The 15,524-nt window shown below is 39.9% G+C and overlaps 2 protein-coding genes across 3 annotated transcripts in view; one reads left to right on the top strand and one right to left on the bottom strand.

The window, feature by feature from the left end:
• Positions 1–6,684, top strand: part of LOC111655929 (ankyrin repeat and IBR domain-containing protein 1) — a 34,033-nt gene extending 27,349 nt beyond the window's left edge. The window contains exons 18-20 of the mRNA XM_023407486.2: positions 1,250–1,361; positions 2,364–2,407; positions 3,417–6,684. Coding sequence (XP_023263254.1) covers positions 1,250–1,361; positions 2,364–2,407; positions 3,417–4,298 — 1,038 coding nt within the window. The 3' untranslated portion in view covers positions 4,299–6,684. The remainder of the gene's footprint in view (positions 1–1,249; positions 1,362–2,363; positions 2,408–3,416) is intronic.
• A 330-nt stretch (positions 6,685–7,014) lies between these two features.
• Positions 7,015–14,803, bottom strand: LOC111655930 (protein lifeguard 1). Of its 2 annotated transcripts, none has more exons than XM_023407487.2 (11): positions 14,653–14,803; positions 13,394–13,502; positions 12,850–13,018; positions 12,386–12,464; positions 11,877–11,930; positions 11,489–11,579; positions 11,307–11,344; positions 10,583–10,670; positions 8,716–8,805; positions 8,031–8,078; positions 7,015–7,407 (listed from the first exon to the last, which is right to left on the bottom strand). In XM_023407487.2, the coding sequence occupies exons 2-11, from the start codon at positions 13,496–13,498 to the stop codon at positions 7,255–7,257; spliced, it is 915 nt and encodes a 304-aa protein (XP_023263255.1). In that variant the 5' UTR covers positions 13,499–13,502; positions 14,653–14,803; the 3' UTR covers positions 7,015–7,254. The 2 variants fall into 2 exon arrangements, with proteins under 2 accessions (XP_023263255.1, XP_023263257.1); XM_023407489.2 differs by having other exon boundaries at positions 13,394–13,499; positions 14,653–14,757.
• Positions 14,804–15,524: the final 721 nt, after the last annotated feature.

Genomic DNA, 15,524 nt, shown 5'->3' with positions numbered 1-15,524 from the left:
TCAGTCTATTGATACATATCAGTCACTGTTGTCAACATTGTTTAAGTGATACAAAGAACCCTGATATGCACATACACTGAGAAGCCACAAAATTAAAACCACTTACCTGTTTTAATGTCGTGGCTTATTGGTGCATTATTGGCATGTAGGCTTATAAAATGGTGAGCTTTTAAATACATTATAAATACAGTATCACCTAATATTGGCCTTGCCTAAGTGTCATAGCTTACAATATGTGCACTTACATACCGATCAGCCATGACATTAAAACAGTTAACTGGTTTTAATGTTGTGGCTGAGTGGTTCAGGTGGCTCAGGTGTTATCTATTATCTATATATAATATATCTATTGACATCCTATAGTTAGAAACATGCCTATGCATACACACCTATAACACCATCATGTTTTTGTAATTTCATTTGCAACAGTCTGTATCAATTGATTCTATGTGATTTAAACTCCCACTAGTGACAATGTGCCAGAAATATCATATTGTATCAATATATTTTGTTTGTCATAATAATAATAGATATATTTCAACATTTGTCTCACTACCTTTAATGCAGAGCATGCAGTACTGTAAAACTGCATCTGGGGTGGGGTCATTATTTCATAGCCATTATAGCTAAACCTGGACAAAATATGTATTTCAATTCATTCTGACTTTTTTTTTTTTTTTTTTTTTTAAACTTGCTAGTAAATAAATATTTAATTTACTTTCTTTTTTATTAACATCACTTTCATCTTTGATAAGGTATTCTGGTTGCCTTTGAGATTAGTCGGGCATACACACATAGTATTTTAAACATCTGAACCTCAGTCCTCCTGTTGCTTAATTTCCAATTCCCTACGAGTGAGTGTGTGTTCTAATTGGATTCAGTCTAGACTGGAGCCTAGGGGTTGAAGGTCTGGAGATGAAAGGTTTTGAGGCAGTCTCTGGGTGCTGATCTTTCCTGGAACGGAAGACTCAGACCAGATTTTGAAGGAAAGTACTTCACCACTTGAATCAAAGTTACTAGTTTACATATTCACGTATTAATTGTTTGTAACAAAAAGCCTGGACATGAATCAAGGAAAATGTGCTGTAGCTCCAGATCAGCAATATACGTCAATTTTCTTTCTGGTCAGAAAGTGGTATGTTCATGACAAGAGTTAGGGACATAGTGACTGGATGAACTGCATGATTAGTGTGTTTGTAGACTTAGTGTTACTTATTTTTAAAACGCAATTTTTTGCTGTTGTTTTAAGGAGTATGCAGAATTCCAGTATAGACGGAGACATAGGCAGCGGAGGAGAGGCGACATGTCCAGTCTGCGTAGCAACACACCCGACCCCGATGACCCCAGCGACAGCACTTTAGGTACGGTAGTGGGCAAACTTTTTAGCACAGTTAAACTCTCCATTAAAGCTACAATAATAGAGTTCAGGAAAGCAAATTGCTCCTCCCAGCCTTTCAGCTTCATCCTCATTGTGTATGCTGTCTCAGCTAATGCAGGAAGCAGGAGCATGCCAGCCTGTGACTCAGCCAGAGCAACATCTTTCGGCAGCTAGTAATAGTTTGACGCCTTGGTGCAACAGTAGTACTAGACCAGAAACACCTTCATGTATTGATTGACAGCTGTGAGCTCCCACCCATGACTTCAGCCTTTTCTGATTGGTTGGAAAGGTGAAGCTCACTCAGGCTTTTCAATAAGTCTGGGTCACAGAAGCCTGTGACAGCGCGTCTCTACATTAAGATATGTTTTGGGCTATAATTAAACAAAACAATATGAGAAAAAAGTTACACCCTGTACCTTTAAACAATTTTATAACCTGATGATATCATACACGTGGACAGTTCCTGGTGTTTTGCCTTTTTATGATAGTGACTGAGAGAAATGTTTGGAAATGAGAGGAGTGAGGACAAAAGCAACAAACATGGGTCTATCAATATACATTAAGTTAAAGTACATTGATCCACTATTCTGCTCTCAGTTTTTGATACACTAATATGTACTGGAGCCAAATTAGAGTACTGGCCCAAACTTTGGAAAATCACAACTGCTCAAGTTCAACAAGCCAATATTTCTAATCCATCAATGTCATCCATCACAGTGCTGCTTTGTTTATGGCCGTGTGGAGTGAAAGTTGGACCGAAATTGCAGTTTTCAAGACAACTAATAGGTTCTGTTTTGCCAAGGCACATGCTCTGTCAGGTTGCTTATTATGTGATCATCTTGCAGTGTTCTCTAAAATAAAGATGATTTTCCTAAATGGGGTGATTAGCAATGTGTTAAATTGCTATCCCAGTGCTGCTGTAAAGATTCAATTTAATGACAGTGTTTCGACTGTTGGCATTTTGTCCATTTCTTTTTCTCCAAAGACACACAGGATGTCGGAGGTGGACGACGACAAGGTCCTCTAATGGTGAGTCTACATTTATTTCAATCCAAGGCCTTCAGCCTGTGAAACGTTTAAGATGATATGAAAAAAAAATGTACAACATTAGTTCCAGTGTAGAAGAATTTATATCGGGGGCTTTTTTCTCTCATAGTCATTGTGGCTTGATGTTGCCACGATAATAAAGTTTAACTGTACCAGTTTTAAGTTTTATTTTTGGTTTTTCTAAAGGCATTCTTAAAAAAAAAACTTTTTTTTTTTAAAGTCTAATGTGCTTCTTCCCCCTGTAGTTTTGCACACTGTTAAATTATACAAAAGATAGAATATTAAATCCAGAGTCAATATTCAGAGAAAATTGGGCTATAGAATCCAAATGAAAGATGGTGCAAGTACATTACAGGACAAATTTTGATGACTAGTATATATATGGTTGGTGTCAGTCTTCCAAATATCTTGTGCTTTCTGACTGGTAAAATAAACAGATGAAATACATGCACATAATGTACAAAGCAAGGTAAAATTTTCTGTCATTTTAGACATGAAAGCTTCTATTGCTGTTCAAAAACGATGAAAAACACATCACACTGTTATACCAGGTGACATCTTCATTCATCACAATGAATGTGGCAATGACAGCCACAGACTGACTGGAGAAGTTGGAACGTACTGAGAGAGATTAAATTACTGTTATTTCATGGAATTTGTTGACAGCGAAAATATACAATGTCGCCAGCCTTGTCCTTTACAATTTTGGAGTTGTGAAATGTAAAATCTCCAAAACACGCAGCACAAAGCAGCACAGCGGCTGTAAAAAAAGAAAGAAAAAGAATGCAATTGCCAGTAGGTGAAAACCATCATTTTTCTTGCCTGTAGATGGTGCACAGCAAGTTAGAAGCTGCTGCTGCTTCTACTACTTTCCTCACAAAAAGGTGGTGCAGCTCTGAAACTGCTGCTGCTCTGTAACTAGATGAGATCAGTGTGGCCTGGGTATTAAGTACTTTGCATCACTGACACTTTATCCTTTATTTTCTTGCAGGGTCTTGGTTCCTTGGATGACGATGACCCTAACATTCTCCTGGCCATTCAGCTGTCACTTCAGGACTCTGGGATGGCAGGGATTGGGTCCGGCCATGAGGTCCTTGCCAAAGAAGCGTCACTTGGCGCTATTGGCACCTCCCTGCCTTCTAGGCTTGAACAGAGTGCTCCTGGTGTAGAGGTCCTCCCCAGAGCTTCCCTAAGCAGCTCAGAACTGCTGGAGCTCGGAGATAACTTGGCAAGACTTAGCAACATCAACATCAGCAGCCAGTACTCTGCTGCTACTTCGGTTTCCACCTCTGTACAGCACTGTGACAGTCGCCACCGGGCCTACGGGGCCTCCATGCCAATACCAGTGGCTCCAGTTGGCAGCAACTCATCAACAGGCCTCTTCTCCTCTTCTAGTGACACAGTAGACTCGACCACATGCAGCAGCCATGACCCATCCTCATCCTCTGCATTAGCCGCAAATGCTAACCTCCTAGGCAACATCATGGCCTGGTTCCACGACATGAATCCTCAAGGTATCACCCTGCTTCCATCAACCTCCTCAGACACCGATTCAAACCCAGGTGCACTCCATGCAGGTGGAGGCGGCTGCCTGCAAGATGATGAAAAGGAAATGATGGCGGATGTGGGTTTCTGCTCTCAGAGACTGAGTGACATGGAGGAAAAGGATTGTGCCGTCGCTGAGAGGCCGACCCAGTTAGACCTAGTCACCATGCCACTACCTTACATGGCCACCCTTGACCCGAGTGGAGACCGTGCTGAGCGTGGAGGCTCGAAGGTCTGCCATGTCGACACTCCATGCTGTGACTCTGTATCCGACCAGCTGCCCAGCACCAGCTCCTCTGAGTGGGAGGAGCAAGTGCACCTGGTATGATCTGATTGGCTGAGATTGGAAGGAGTTTTTTTCTGAAAGGCCAAAAACCACTAGAGATTGCAAATTAATCAGAGTTGAGGAGTAGTAGCTATTCAGGTGGAATGTATACAGAATGAAGAATGTGTCAGTTCATACTTGGTTGGAAAGTGGGGGAAGATGTTTTTAGACACTTAGGTTAGTCTACCATTGCAGTCAGATCAGTTTCCTGTGTTGAGTGTATTATCAGACCCCCATCAACAAGCCCTCCTGAAACGAAACCACTAAGTGAAGGAGAGATTAAATTTGATCACGAATTTCAGTGATATGTTTCCTAAAAGTATTCTGTGCGGATAGATATAAGAGTAAGTTGCTTTTTCTGAAATCATTTTTTTAGAAGAGAAAAGAGATTTAGAGACTTTAGCCTTGTGCTGGTATTATTTTTCCACTGGAGTAAAAGCCTACTGTATGTGTCGTACATAGGGAGCAGATTAATAACCAATATTGAATCTGTAGGGTACCGGCTGAGAAATTGTTCTCACTGTCCATATCTGCCTACTTTATAGGTGCCAAACACTGACTAGCAAAAGCACAGTTTGCAGTCACCAAGTGGATTCCTCAAAGCAAATTGTGCCTGCCCATTACAATCTCAAAACCAGTCAGCTAAACTTTAATGTGAAAGTCTCAAGCCATATTTTTCTTTGAGATTACAGCTGAGTGAAATTTTCTAATCTCACTTTTTAAAAGCTGTAGTGCGCTCTGTAAAACTGTAGTTTAAGACCATAATGGTTGTGTACTTAATTATGTGAAACATTCACATTCATTTTTGATTAATTATTCAAATGAACAGGAGGAGGCCCAAAAAACATTTCAAAATGGTAATTCATCTCAAAGCCTCTATCTTATAACACTTTCAATAGGAAATGTCTTTTGAGCTTCAACAACAACAGCCGCTGACAGGCCCAGAGGGCTGCTCAGCATCATTCACTTCATACCTTTGTAACAGCGTATTCTGAATTCCACTGCAGCTTATCTTAAATTAATGTTTGAGTACTGCAGCTGAATGAGGAGCGTGATGGACTAAGTAGACAGTGAGTAGTCTTGTTTATACATAACAGCAAAGGCCGGTGAAGAGAGATAATCAAGCAATCACATTCAGATTTTGGTGAATTAATCAATCAAGCCCAAGTCACTGTAATGAATCTCTGGGTCTTATTTAAGTGTAACATGAGCAAAGCCTCCTTAGAGCTCTGTATATGTCCCGGACTGCAGGGTAATGCATGGAGAAAATGTGAATGTGTATTGCATCTCGAACACATGGAGAGTCCATGTTTTTGAAACGGTTCTCTACACAGTTAGAGATACAGTGCCTTTATGTCAATCACCGTTATTTAATCCTTTTTTCACATATTTTTTCTGAGTGCTAATTACACAGTATTTACAGTGTAAGCAAAACAAACACCTGTTACCTTAAAGTTATTTCTCTAACATAAACTTTGTAGTGTGCAGACATGAGCTCTTGATTTTTTTTCATCAAAATATTTGTAGCATGAGGCTTTTTGTTGGTTCTAGTAGTATTATGTTTATGGATAACACTGACTTTATATGATTTGGTATAATGGGTAATGGGTAATGTCATACTTTCAAATCTTGTTCCCAAATATTTTGAAAAAAGGTTTAATTTCTCCTGCTTTTTGTGCAGTAGGGCTTCTTGCCCTACATTTGGAAACAGTTGGTTTTTCTGTGGTTTAGAAAATAAAAATTACTGTATTGACTTTGGAATGAGTTGACCTACTGTATGTGTATCTATATCTTACCTGAAGACACTAAAATGGAGTAAAGTTGCAATATAAAGTAGGTATTTATTTCAAGTGAAACTGATCCATGAAGAAAAATGGATTGTGAATAACCAATATGTAATGAGCACGTCAGTGTTTTACATTTAAGACCTAATGGTGTTTTTGCACAGACTAATGTCTGACTGAAGTAAATGACCTTTCTTATCCAACAGATGTATAGAGCCACATTAAATCTAAAAGTAGTGATTGCTTTGACAAGTGTCTTGAAGTTGTGAAACTGAGTGCCATGTGATTAGTGGGCTAACTTGGTTAATGTAAGTGGGTTAAACAGCAGATAACATGAGTTGCCCTTTTTGTGTAACAGTATGCTGTGCATGAAGTGGGTACAAGTCTAAATGGAATTTGTACTTCCTTTGTATTTCACCTCTAATGTCCAGGTGATTTATTTTAAAATGGCATATAACATTTTGTAACACATGGAGATTTTCTATTGTAAAGCAACTAATCCTTGAAATGCTATTTGCACTTTCATAGTCTATACTTGATACATTCCCTCTTTATATAAAAAATGTTTGATGTGTGATGCCAATAAACTATGTGTTGAGTTTTAATTTGTGTTTTTTTTTTATTCATACAGCCGAGACGGGTGCTGTTGAATTTGGTCATTTAGACACCTACATTCTGAACAAACATGTCACAGAGCAACCAGCTGGTTTTATGGGAGTGCTAAAGCTAACAGATTCTGTTCTTTAATCGAGTTTAAGCTTCATTTAAATTGATTAGCTCAACAGTGATCATAAGTTTAGCAAGACTTTTTGTATATTTTGTAAACTGCAGCACAGATCAGAGTAGGTGAATACTGTAAATTACTTGTTAAGTGACTGTTTAGTTACTGTAAATCTGCTGTAAATTTCACTTCCTTGTTACAGAACACTAAAAACAATAGTTAAGTTAAATTTAATAGAAATGAATATTAAGCGAAGAACTTTATCTTGAATACATCATAGCCATCTTTTCATACTTAAATATGAGTGCACGTGTTGTGAGCCTCAATTGGGTTGTCAATCTTAATTCAGTACGAGTCTACATACATGTCGAACTTTTGTTGTACAGTTGGATATTTAAATGGAGTAGGAGTCTTTCAGTGCGGCTTTTGTGATGTCTGTCATGGAGGTGCTGTGTCAGCGGCAGAGGCCGATGAGCTGGAGCAGGAGCAGGAACAGAGAGACAATGTCCAAATAGAGGTTCAGAGCAGCAAACACATACTCCTCAGGAGACACTTCATACTTCCTGTGTTTCCCACCCAGGATAAGCTGTGTATCAAACACCAAGTACTGCAGAGAGACACAGAGAGATGAGACACTTCAACACGTCCAACTATGACATCTGAAGTGCAGCGTGTTTGTGTCACACACACAAAAAAAAAAAATAGACAGAGCACCGGTTACAGGAATCGGTCCGAAAGAAAACACGGGCAGTATTTCTTATCTTTGAGAGAGCGGACTGTGCTGATAAACAGGCCATATAAATAATCGTGTAGTCAGAGTTATGCAGCTGAAAATAAGTTGTGACTTGCTGCTGACAGCCTGTTCAGCCCTGTGTGCAGTCGCAGTTTGTTCCACCAGCTGACGGGAAGGGTCACAACATTTGCTGTTAATGCCAAAGGCACACAGAGAGGTGGCTGTGAAAATGAAGCCCACTGCTGTTATGTGGTGCATAATTGAAATTAAAGGGCACAAGGAAATCAGCGTCTTGCTCTTTACACTAACTACTGTGACAAACACTGGTGGCAGGCTGATTGGCCCTGGGATCAAATCTTACATCACTTACACTCACTTAACATTAAGCTGTCTTTGGTGATGTTTTTTTTAAAAGAAAAAAAAACTGTCACTGTCACTTTCACACTGTTTTTATTTCAACCAGTGTTGAAGAAGACCATATGAAAGTTTGTACTTACTAAGGAAAACAGCAAGGTTCCCAGGCAGGCGTACATGATGTTAAGATACTGTTGAAAGAATCAGACACAAAATCATCAGAGGCATTCAGCAACAAACAGGACTTTATACTGCTTTGTGATTATTTCTGCCACAAATGAAAGTAATATGCAGTTAAAAAAAGACTCTTAATAGACTCTTATAAAATGTATGTTAGTTTCGGTCTTACTGGTGCTTGCTAGATACACAGTCTTATCCATTAACTCGTAGCTGAAAATTTAGCATACTTTTATCCCTTTTTCCTTTCCAGTTGTTCTGTACAGTAATTATGATGGTTAAGGCTGATAGAGGGCGGAAACAATATCCTTTAAGACAGCGGTGTTTATTTTCTTTTCCGGTTCATTTATTGCGTTTAAAAATAGTTTACTTCTGTAGATTCCCTGCTTTAGGCTTAAATACCAACAGCTGTCACAGTTAACAGCTGTGTACATTTAAATGCATCGGTCTGAGATCAGTGTAACTCCTGAGAGGTTTGAGAGCGCACTCTCTTCTTTATAGTCTGCTCAGCACACAGGTCAGTGCAAGTACATCCAGGGAATAAAAGCTATGAGGCTGTATGTCTGCCTCTTAACTGCACACTGCTGCAATGCATTTCAAATCTGTTCTCACTGCAAACACAGGTGTTAACACAACGACTCCTTGATTTACCTGAGATCGGAGGATTGCACAAAGTAATGCAAATGAAACGAGGGTCCAGGCAAACACCCACAGGCTCCCATTTGCTGCAGTGAAGTCCCACTGGTGCCAGAAAGGGGGGAGAAGAGCAACACTGAATGTGACGAGCCTCTCAAACAGAAAACTGTAGACACAACATCTCTCGTTTAAACTCATCATTGCCATAAGAGCCAGGGCAGTCAGGATTGTCTGCATTGCAGCTGTGCTGTGATGCACCGCAGATTACTCAGTGATGATGACATATTGCAGTTCAAGACAAGAAAACGATTCTGGATACAATGATCCTGGATAACTAATCAACAAGATGTCATGCAGGCATAGAGGAGGGCAGTGGAGGTGGCCTTTTGGCCCTCATCCCGCTCAGATCGACAGCAAAAAGATGGCAGTCACTACAGGAGAACTGCTTCCACTGATCACCCGAGGAGCTACGGCAAAACATGCAAGGCAGCCTGCATGACATTTATATGACAGCGACAGAAACAACAACAAACAAGAAAAGCTCTGTGCACAGCGTGAACTCCAGGGCAAGAGATGCTGGAAGCTGCAAGATGAATGTGAACGTAAAGTTAAAAAAAATAAACTAAAAGTGTTTGTGGTAGTGACTGCTCACTCCGGTAAAACTACAGTATGTCTTTTATGGGATGAGGGTGTATTTATATCAAAGTATTACCTTCCATATGCATATGCCTTCAAGCTACAGATGAATAATGAGCAAAGAGCATTTAAAACTGGATATATTCTCACTATAATCATTAGACACCTGCTTGCTCATTTTATCAAATCTAATCAGAAAGAATAAATGTGTGCAGATGTAATCTGTTGCAAAATGTGTGAAGTGCCAAAATGCATTTAAAAGCAATTATGAGGGACTTAAAACACAATTTGAATTTGGCCACGTCTATTTCACTTGTCTAATTTTTCATCCCACTGGTTGTAAAATAACTTTTGTTCTGAATATGAGCCATTTACTGAAGCAGCGAGCCAAGCTGCCAGTGTGGTGATTCTCAAAGGGTCTCCTCACATGTGCACATTCACTCTTACTAATAAAACATTCACAACTTGAAATGAAACTTTTAAATGTTACTTACAGGAGCTAGTTAATATAAAACAAGTGACATCTTTGTGCAAGATTAATACTGTTAAAGTACCTAAAGTACACACTGACACAATATACAAATAAAAAGAGAAAACTCTCATATCAGAGTTCTTCACATTCAACGACTGTATTATTGTAAGTGTTAGATGAGATAGTGGGTGAGAGATCATGAATGCAAGTCACTTATATTTTCTTATCCTAAAGTGCTTGCACATAACACACCAGAAATGACCTTTTCAATATTAAAATATATCTCGCTGGAGGAGCATCATGTCTCCCAGCGTGTACCTGAAAGGGCCTTTTTAAAGATTCATTCCAGAGTGTGTTTGCTTTATTAGACAGTTCTTGGTGAAAGGAGACAGACAAAAAAGAAAGAGGGTGGATTTAGTAAATAACAAAAGGCTCCAGGCCTTTTCTGAACACAAGATTTATGGTGGGAGGCTCTGCCAGCCCAGGCAGAGGTTTAACTCTGTCCCACCACTGGACACAAGGAATTAACTTGATTGGCAAATACACTGATCTCAGCAATAATCATACTTCTGCCTGGACAGCAAACCCATCAGAGTTCTAAGCCTGTGCTGGTGACTGCATGTAGAAAATATTGCCAACAGCTCAGCTTAACACTTTTTTTCAGCTCAGTATATGGAAATTTACCAGCGACCGCATAGCAAAGTCGCCGCAGTTTATGAAATTTCACTTTCGACTACACTGCAAACTGAGCTCAGAGTGTGTGACAGATCTTACCTTCGACTGCATAGCAAACAGACTCAAGGCAAAGGACACCACCGCTGTTGCCCCCACAGCCCACAGAACTGCCTCGGCATCAAAGTTCCTGCAGACAGAAATATCATACAGATATGGGGTTGGAAAGGCACCCCATACTATCATGTCTAACTAGTCGGCAGGCAGAGTGGATACATGAACAGTGGGGTTCTGTTTTATCCTAAAAGGGAAACATTTCTTTCTTGTAAGAAATGTGGCATTTTCTCCATTTAATATTCAGTATTATACATCTCAGAGAGTGATGGCAGAGACCCCCACTGGATATGCATTGCATAATGTATTGCCCATGTTCATTTCATTTATGGCAATATCCTATAAATATGATAATTTGAATGTATTATTGATAGTCAGGCCTCAGCTGATGCCTTTTCTGACAGAGTGACATGAAGCTAAAAAAGAAATGTCTCCCAGATAGAAAAGGTAACGTGTGTTTACACGGACACTGGTACAGAAAAATTGGTTTGGAACCGTTTGTGATGCTTCTGATTTATCTTCTGCCAAAAACCTGCAAAATATATTTCCATATGCTTTTTAATTTGTTAAACCAGCAATGATAACATCTTATCAGGTTTGATGGCTTCATTACTGGCATCGAATACACTAACAGATATGGATCAAATAGGGCTGTTATTGTGTAAATGAGTCGGCATCAGGTGGGGATTCATCCTTGGAATCAAATACTCACGCTGCCACAGATCCAAGCATCAGGCCCTCTGCGACAGTCTGAGACAGGGAGGGAAAGAAAGAGAGAAAGAGGGAGAGAGAGAGAAATGGATAGTAAATACAAGACAAAGAAGAAAAAAACTGAAATAGAGCAGGTGTGGTGGAGGTTTAATTTGATGCCTGGCTGGCACTGCTTCTACTCACAAACAGGCCCAGGGCGATGAAATTGAGGGGAACTTGACGACGGAGGTTGTCACAGCAGGACAAGGCCACGATGAGCACCATCACCGCTGCCCTATTTCACAGAGAATATAGAGTGTATCGTAAATAGCAAATAAACAGGCTATAAAAAGAAAAAAAGAACTGTGTTCGATGGGAGAATTCACTGAGTGCATTATTTATGCATGGCGTAGCTAGCAGTTTCTGGATTCAGACTGGGGTGACAGTTTGTGACTTACTTCTATGGATTTCCATGAGCAACAATTTCATTCAAGTAACTCACCGAACTGGAGATTTGCAGATGGTCAAACTGGTTAAAACAACAAAGTGTGCAGCATCTAGACAATCAAACTGAATGTTTAGGAAAGCTTACATCATGCAGTAGGAGAACCAGTTGTTGTGCCATACCCATTCCCTGAGAGTGTCCCTGTTATTTGATAAAAAAAGAGGATTTTTTAATAGAGGCATCATTTATTTGATAGGAGCAGTAGAATGATTTTATTAAATATTAACAGAGGACAGAGCATTGTGCACACGGGGGCTGAATACAATTTATGAAAAGAAATTACTGTAGCAGCGTTCTACCACATCCATTATACAAAACATATAAAGCTTTCACACTACTGCCAGCAAAAATATTATGTGGTAGGAATGCTCTTTTATTCTCTACCAACTTGTCTCAAGTCTCATATTCATGATGATCTGAGCAGTGCTGTGCTGCATGCTCAAAGTGTTTGTGGGGACAACAATTGTACTTGTGCTACTCTGATGTTGGGTGCTCCTAAATATTGACAGACTACACTAAATGTGGAAAGATGGATAGGTGCCTGTCATGGATTCCTCTCTTTTAGGAAGGAATTCCCTTGTGTGATGGAGCCTCACCAGAAAAGAAAAGCACAGATGATCCCGACAGTCACCAGCAGCTGAATCATCAAGGTCAAGTAAACTTTCCTTATGAAACCTGTTCAGAAAATACAGACAGACACGTAGTGAGACACGACAGACAGACAGGGTAAACAGACAGATAATAATGACAAAAACATCTGCCAGGGCGAAGCAGACGGGCAGGTGGGGTTGTTTATGCTGCACCACATTTCAAAATGGTTGTTTTCACCCAACCTGCATTTCATCCTCTCATTTAAAATGATTGTGTTGTGTGGGAGGTGGAGAGCTGAGGCAGGCTACACCACAGATCAGGGAACAATTTGCAATTCCAAATCAATTTTAAGAAAACACTGCAAAGTAAATTAAGGAGTAAATATTGTTTATCCCTTTTCAGCTCTGACCATGGAAACAAAAACATTAATTTCTCTCACTTTCTGTTCCTCCCTTCTTTTAGCCCTCACCTCTTCTTATGGCAGCGTCACTGAAGCCGCTATCCTCTGAGCCATAAGAGTAGACAGGTGGAGCTTCACCATACTGCTGGTTTCCTCCGGCCGCTGCCGCTCCCTCGGGATTCACCATGTTGCTATAGGTGCCAGGGGGCGAGACCACTGCAACATTGCCTTTCCCCACCTGGGTCACCCAAACAAATGACATGACAGCTCAAACTAAACCTCTAGAGAATTCTACCTTTGAACAAAGAAAAAAAAAAAAAAAACATAAAATAATTTGAACAGCGGTCTGAGTTTTCTTTTTAAAATGAATTAATGAAAGAAAATCCATCATTTCTGTGTAATCAAATGTGCAAACAGTGCTTATGGACATTTTTATAATTAAGGTTTTATAATGATCCTATGATCAAAGCCAGGTAATGTGGGATTTTTTCTGATGCTGTACTAATAGCTGGACATTCAATCTAAAAACAGGACAGAAACAAACTTCAACTTACTTCCTCGTTCCCCTCTCTTTTGTGATATAAATTAAATACGTTTTAATATTATTACTAACCTGATAGCTCACCCCTGTGTAAGCACTCTCTCCATGGTCGTGAGGGTTGTATGGAGGAGGGTGAGACACATATCCACCATTGCTGCTGCCATTAGTTTTGTCCATTCTACTAAAAGGTAGAAGATCGTTTCATTGACTGAGGCACCAAACTGACAGAGAAGAGATGTCAGACCAATAGGTAAGTTAAGGTCATGGCTGAGACACAAACACATCCTTTTGAACAGTGTCAGTGCTTTCATCAGGGATGCAAAATTGGCAAATGGGGCAATGTCACTGTGGAACAAATAAATGGGTAATTACAAAATGATGCATCACGCAAACACTGAGAGCCATCCATGACTAACATCCATAATTATGGCCTTAAGCCTCCATTTAATAGAGCTGTATGTATATTTAATGGCCAAATAGGTTGTGGTTAATTGATCTCAGAGGAAATTCAGTTATCATCAAGAGGGACAGACAGACAGTAAACTCTGGGATTAATTTTGCATATACAAACCACCATTCCCAATGGGAGAGTGGTCTCAGACTTCTGGGCCGACTTTATACTAAAGACATGAGAATTTAAGGTCCCTTGGTTTGCATTAATTATAAAAGAAATGCAGTTATTATTAGCTACACAATGACCAACTCTGTACTACATAAAACGGCAGTAAAGCAATGATCACACTAAGTGCAGATAGGAAATAATTACTGAGGCCACAACACAGTTTCAGTTTTCAGCACTGCATATATACATCTATACTGCATTTATGTCCATATATTGATGTAGGGTTTATATACAGGATCTCTGGAGCTCGGCCAGTGACAGGGGGGTTTTTGCTCAGTTTGGCTGGGTGGCCAGCTCTAGAGAGTCCTGGTTGTTCCAAACTTTTATGAGGCCAGAATGTTTCTGTAGCCTTCCCCAGATCTGTGCCTCGACACAATCCTGTCTCTGAGCTCTGCAGGCAGGCAGTTCCCTCCTCATTTTGACTTTTGTTTCTTATTTCAGTTTCCTCAACTCAGACTGGACAGAGCAAAGTAACAAATATACTTAAACAAATTTTCTAGGATTTGAATGAGAGGACGTGGACTTTGTTTCTGTTCACTTACATAGACCAAAACAGTTGAACATCACTTGCGACATATGATGAATAAAGCGCTTTCCAAAGTACGCCTCATGTGTTTCAAGTCTTCAAAAAGTCATCAATTGCTGTTTGACTTTAAGTCTGTTCACATAAATCAATTAATTACAGCTCTAATCCATTCTAACGTCTTACCTCTGCTGTGACGGCCAGGAATCTGCTCTGCTGCTCTTCCTGTAGCGTTGGTTCCCCTTCAGGGCAAAGTCTACCTGCTATCAGTCGGTTCCCACAGAGACAGGACTTTAGCTCCAGGGGAAAGGATGTATCCCTCATTAGGCTCAATGGGATATTCAGATGAAGTTATTAAAATGTCTGCCAGGCTGGCACTTTGTCAGAGCAAATCATGTCTTTACGATTTTCTTTCAGTGACACCGATTCACACAGGCCTTTAGAATAAGTTAATAGTGGTGCTGTCACACACTTTGAAAAAAAGGCATGTTTTAAATTTGAATTTCCCAGAATGATGATGAGTCTGTTACATTTCATCCTGCACTATACAAAGAGGAAAATGCAGTACAATGGCTCCCTGTGAAATCCTGTGAGTCATGTGACCTTCCTGGCTTACCTTGGTTACACATTGATAGCAGGCTGCCTGTGGAGACCGTCCAGTGACAGAGAGACGAATGCAAGATCAATCCAGCCTACACAAAGGGATTATGGATATTGAGTCACATCAAGGAAGAATGGCTGAGGACATACCATATGCTGAAAATACATGAACCAATGTAGGTCAATACAGTTTTAGGGCTTCTCCATGGAGAATTGCCACAGAAAGGGATATAGTGAAGACATTCATCCATGAATGAGAAACCAGTCCAGGATGAAGCTCAAGGAAATTGTAATTTCCACTTCTTAGCATTGATTAAATTTGATTAGACTACACATTAAGTATTTAATGTAATATTCAAAGTGATTATGTCTTGGATAGATAACAATTCGATATTTAACCTCTAGATGGCATTTCAGCCTCTTTTTAAGTCATGGATGAACAAGCAGAGTCTGGTGGA

The sequence above is a fragment of the Seriola lalandi genome, unplaced genomic scaffold (assembly GCF_002814215.2).
Source record: "Seriola lalandi dorsalis isolate HSWRI2012SDOR001 ecotype SW California unplaced genomic scaffold, Sedor1 jcf7180002054336, whole genome shotgun sequence".
NCBI lineage: Eukaryota > Metazoa > Chordata > Actinopteri > Carangiformes > Carangidae > Seriola > Seriola lalandi.
Note: the sequence above shows the minus strand (reverse complement) of the source record. Positions and strands in the feature narration are given on the sequence as shown.

Excerpts from the sequence above, each read along its gene's own strand:
- LOC111655930 (XM_023407487.2), bottom strand. The coding sequence starts at position 13,498 with ATGGACAAAACTAATGGCAGCAGCAATGGTGGATATGTGTCTCACCCT. Across the intron at positions 13,019-13,393 it reads ACACAGGGGTGAGCTATCAG|GTGGGGAAAGGCAATGTTGC; the intron begins GTTAGTAATAAT and ends TGGGTGACCCAG. Across the intron at positions 10,671-11,306 it reads ATGCTTGGATCTGTGGCAGC|GAACTTTGATGCCGAGGCAG; the intron begins GTGAGTATTTGA and ends TTCTGTCTGCAG.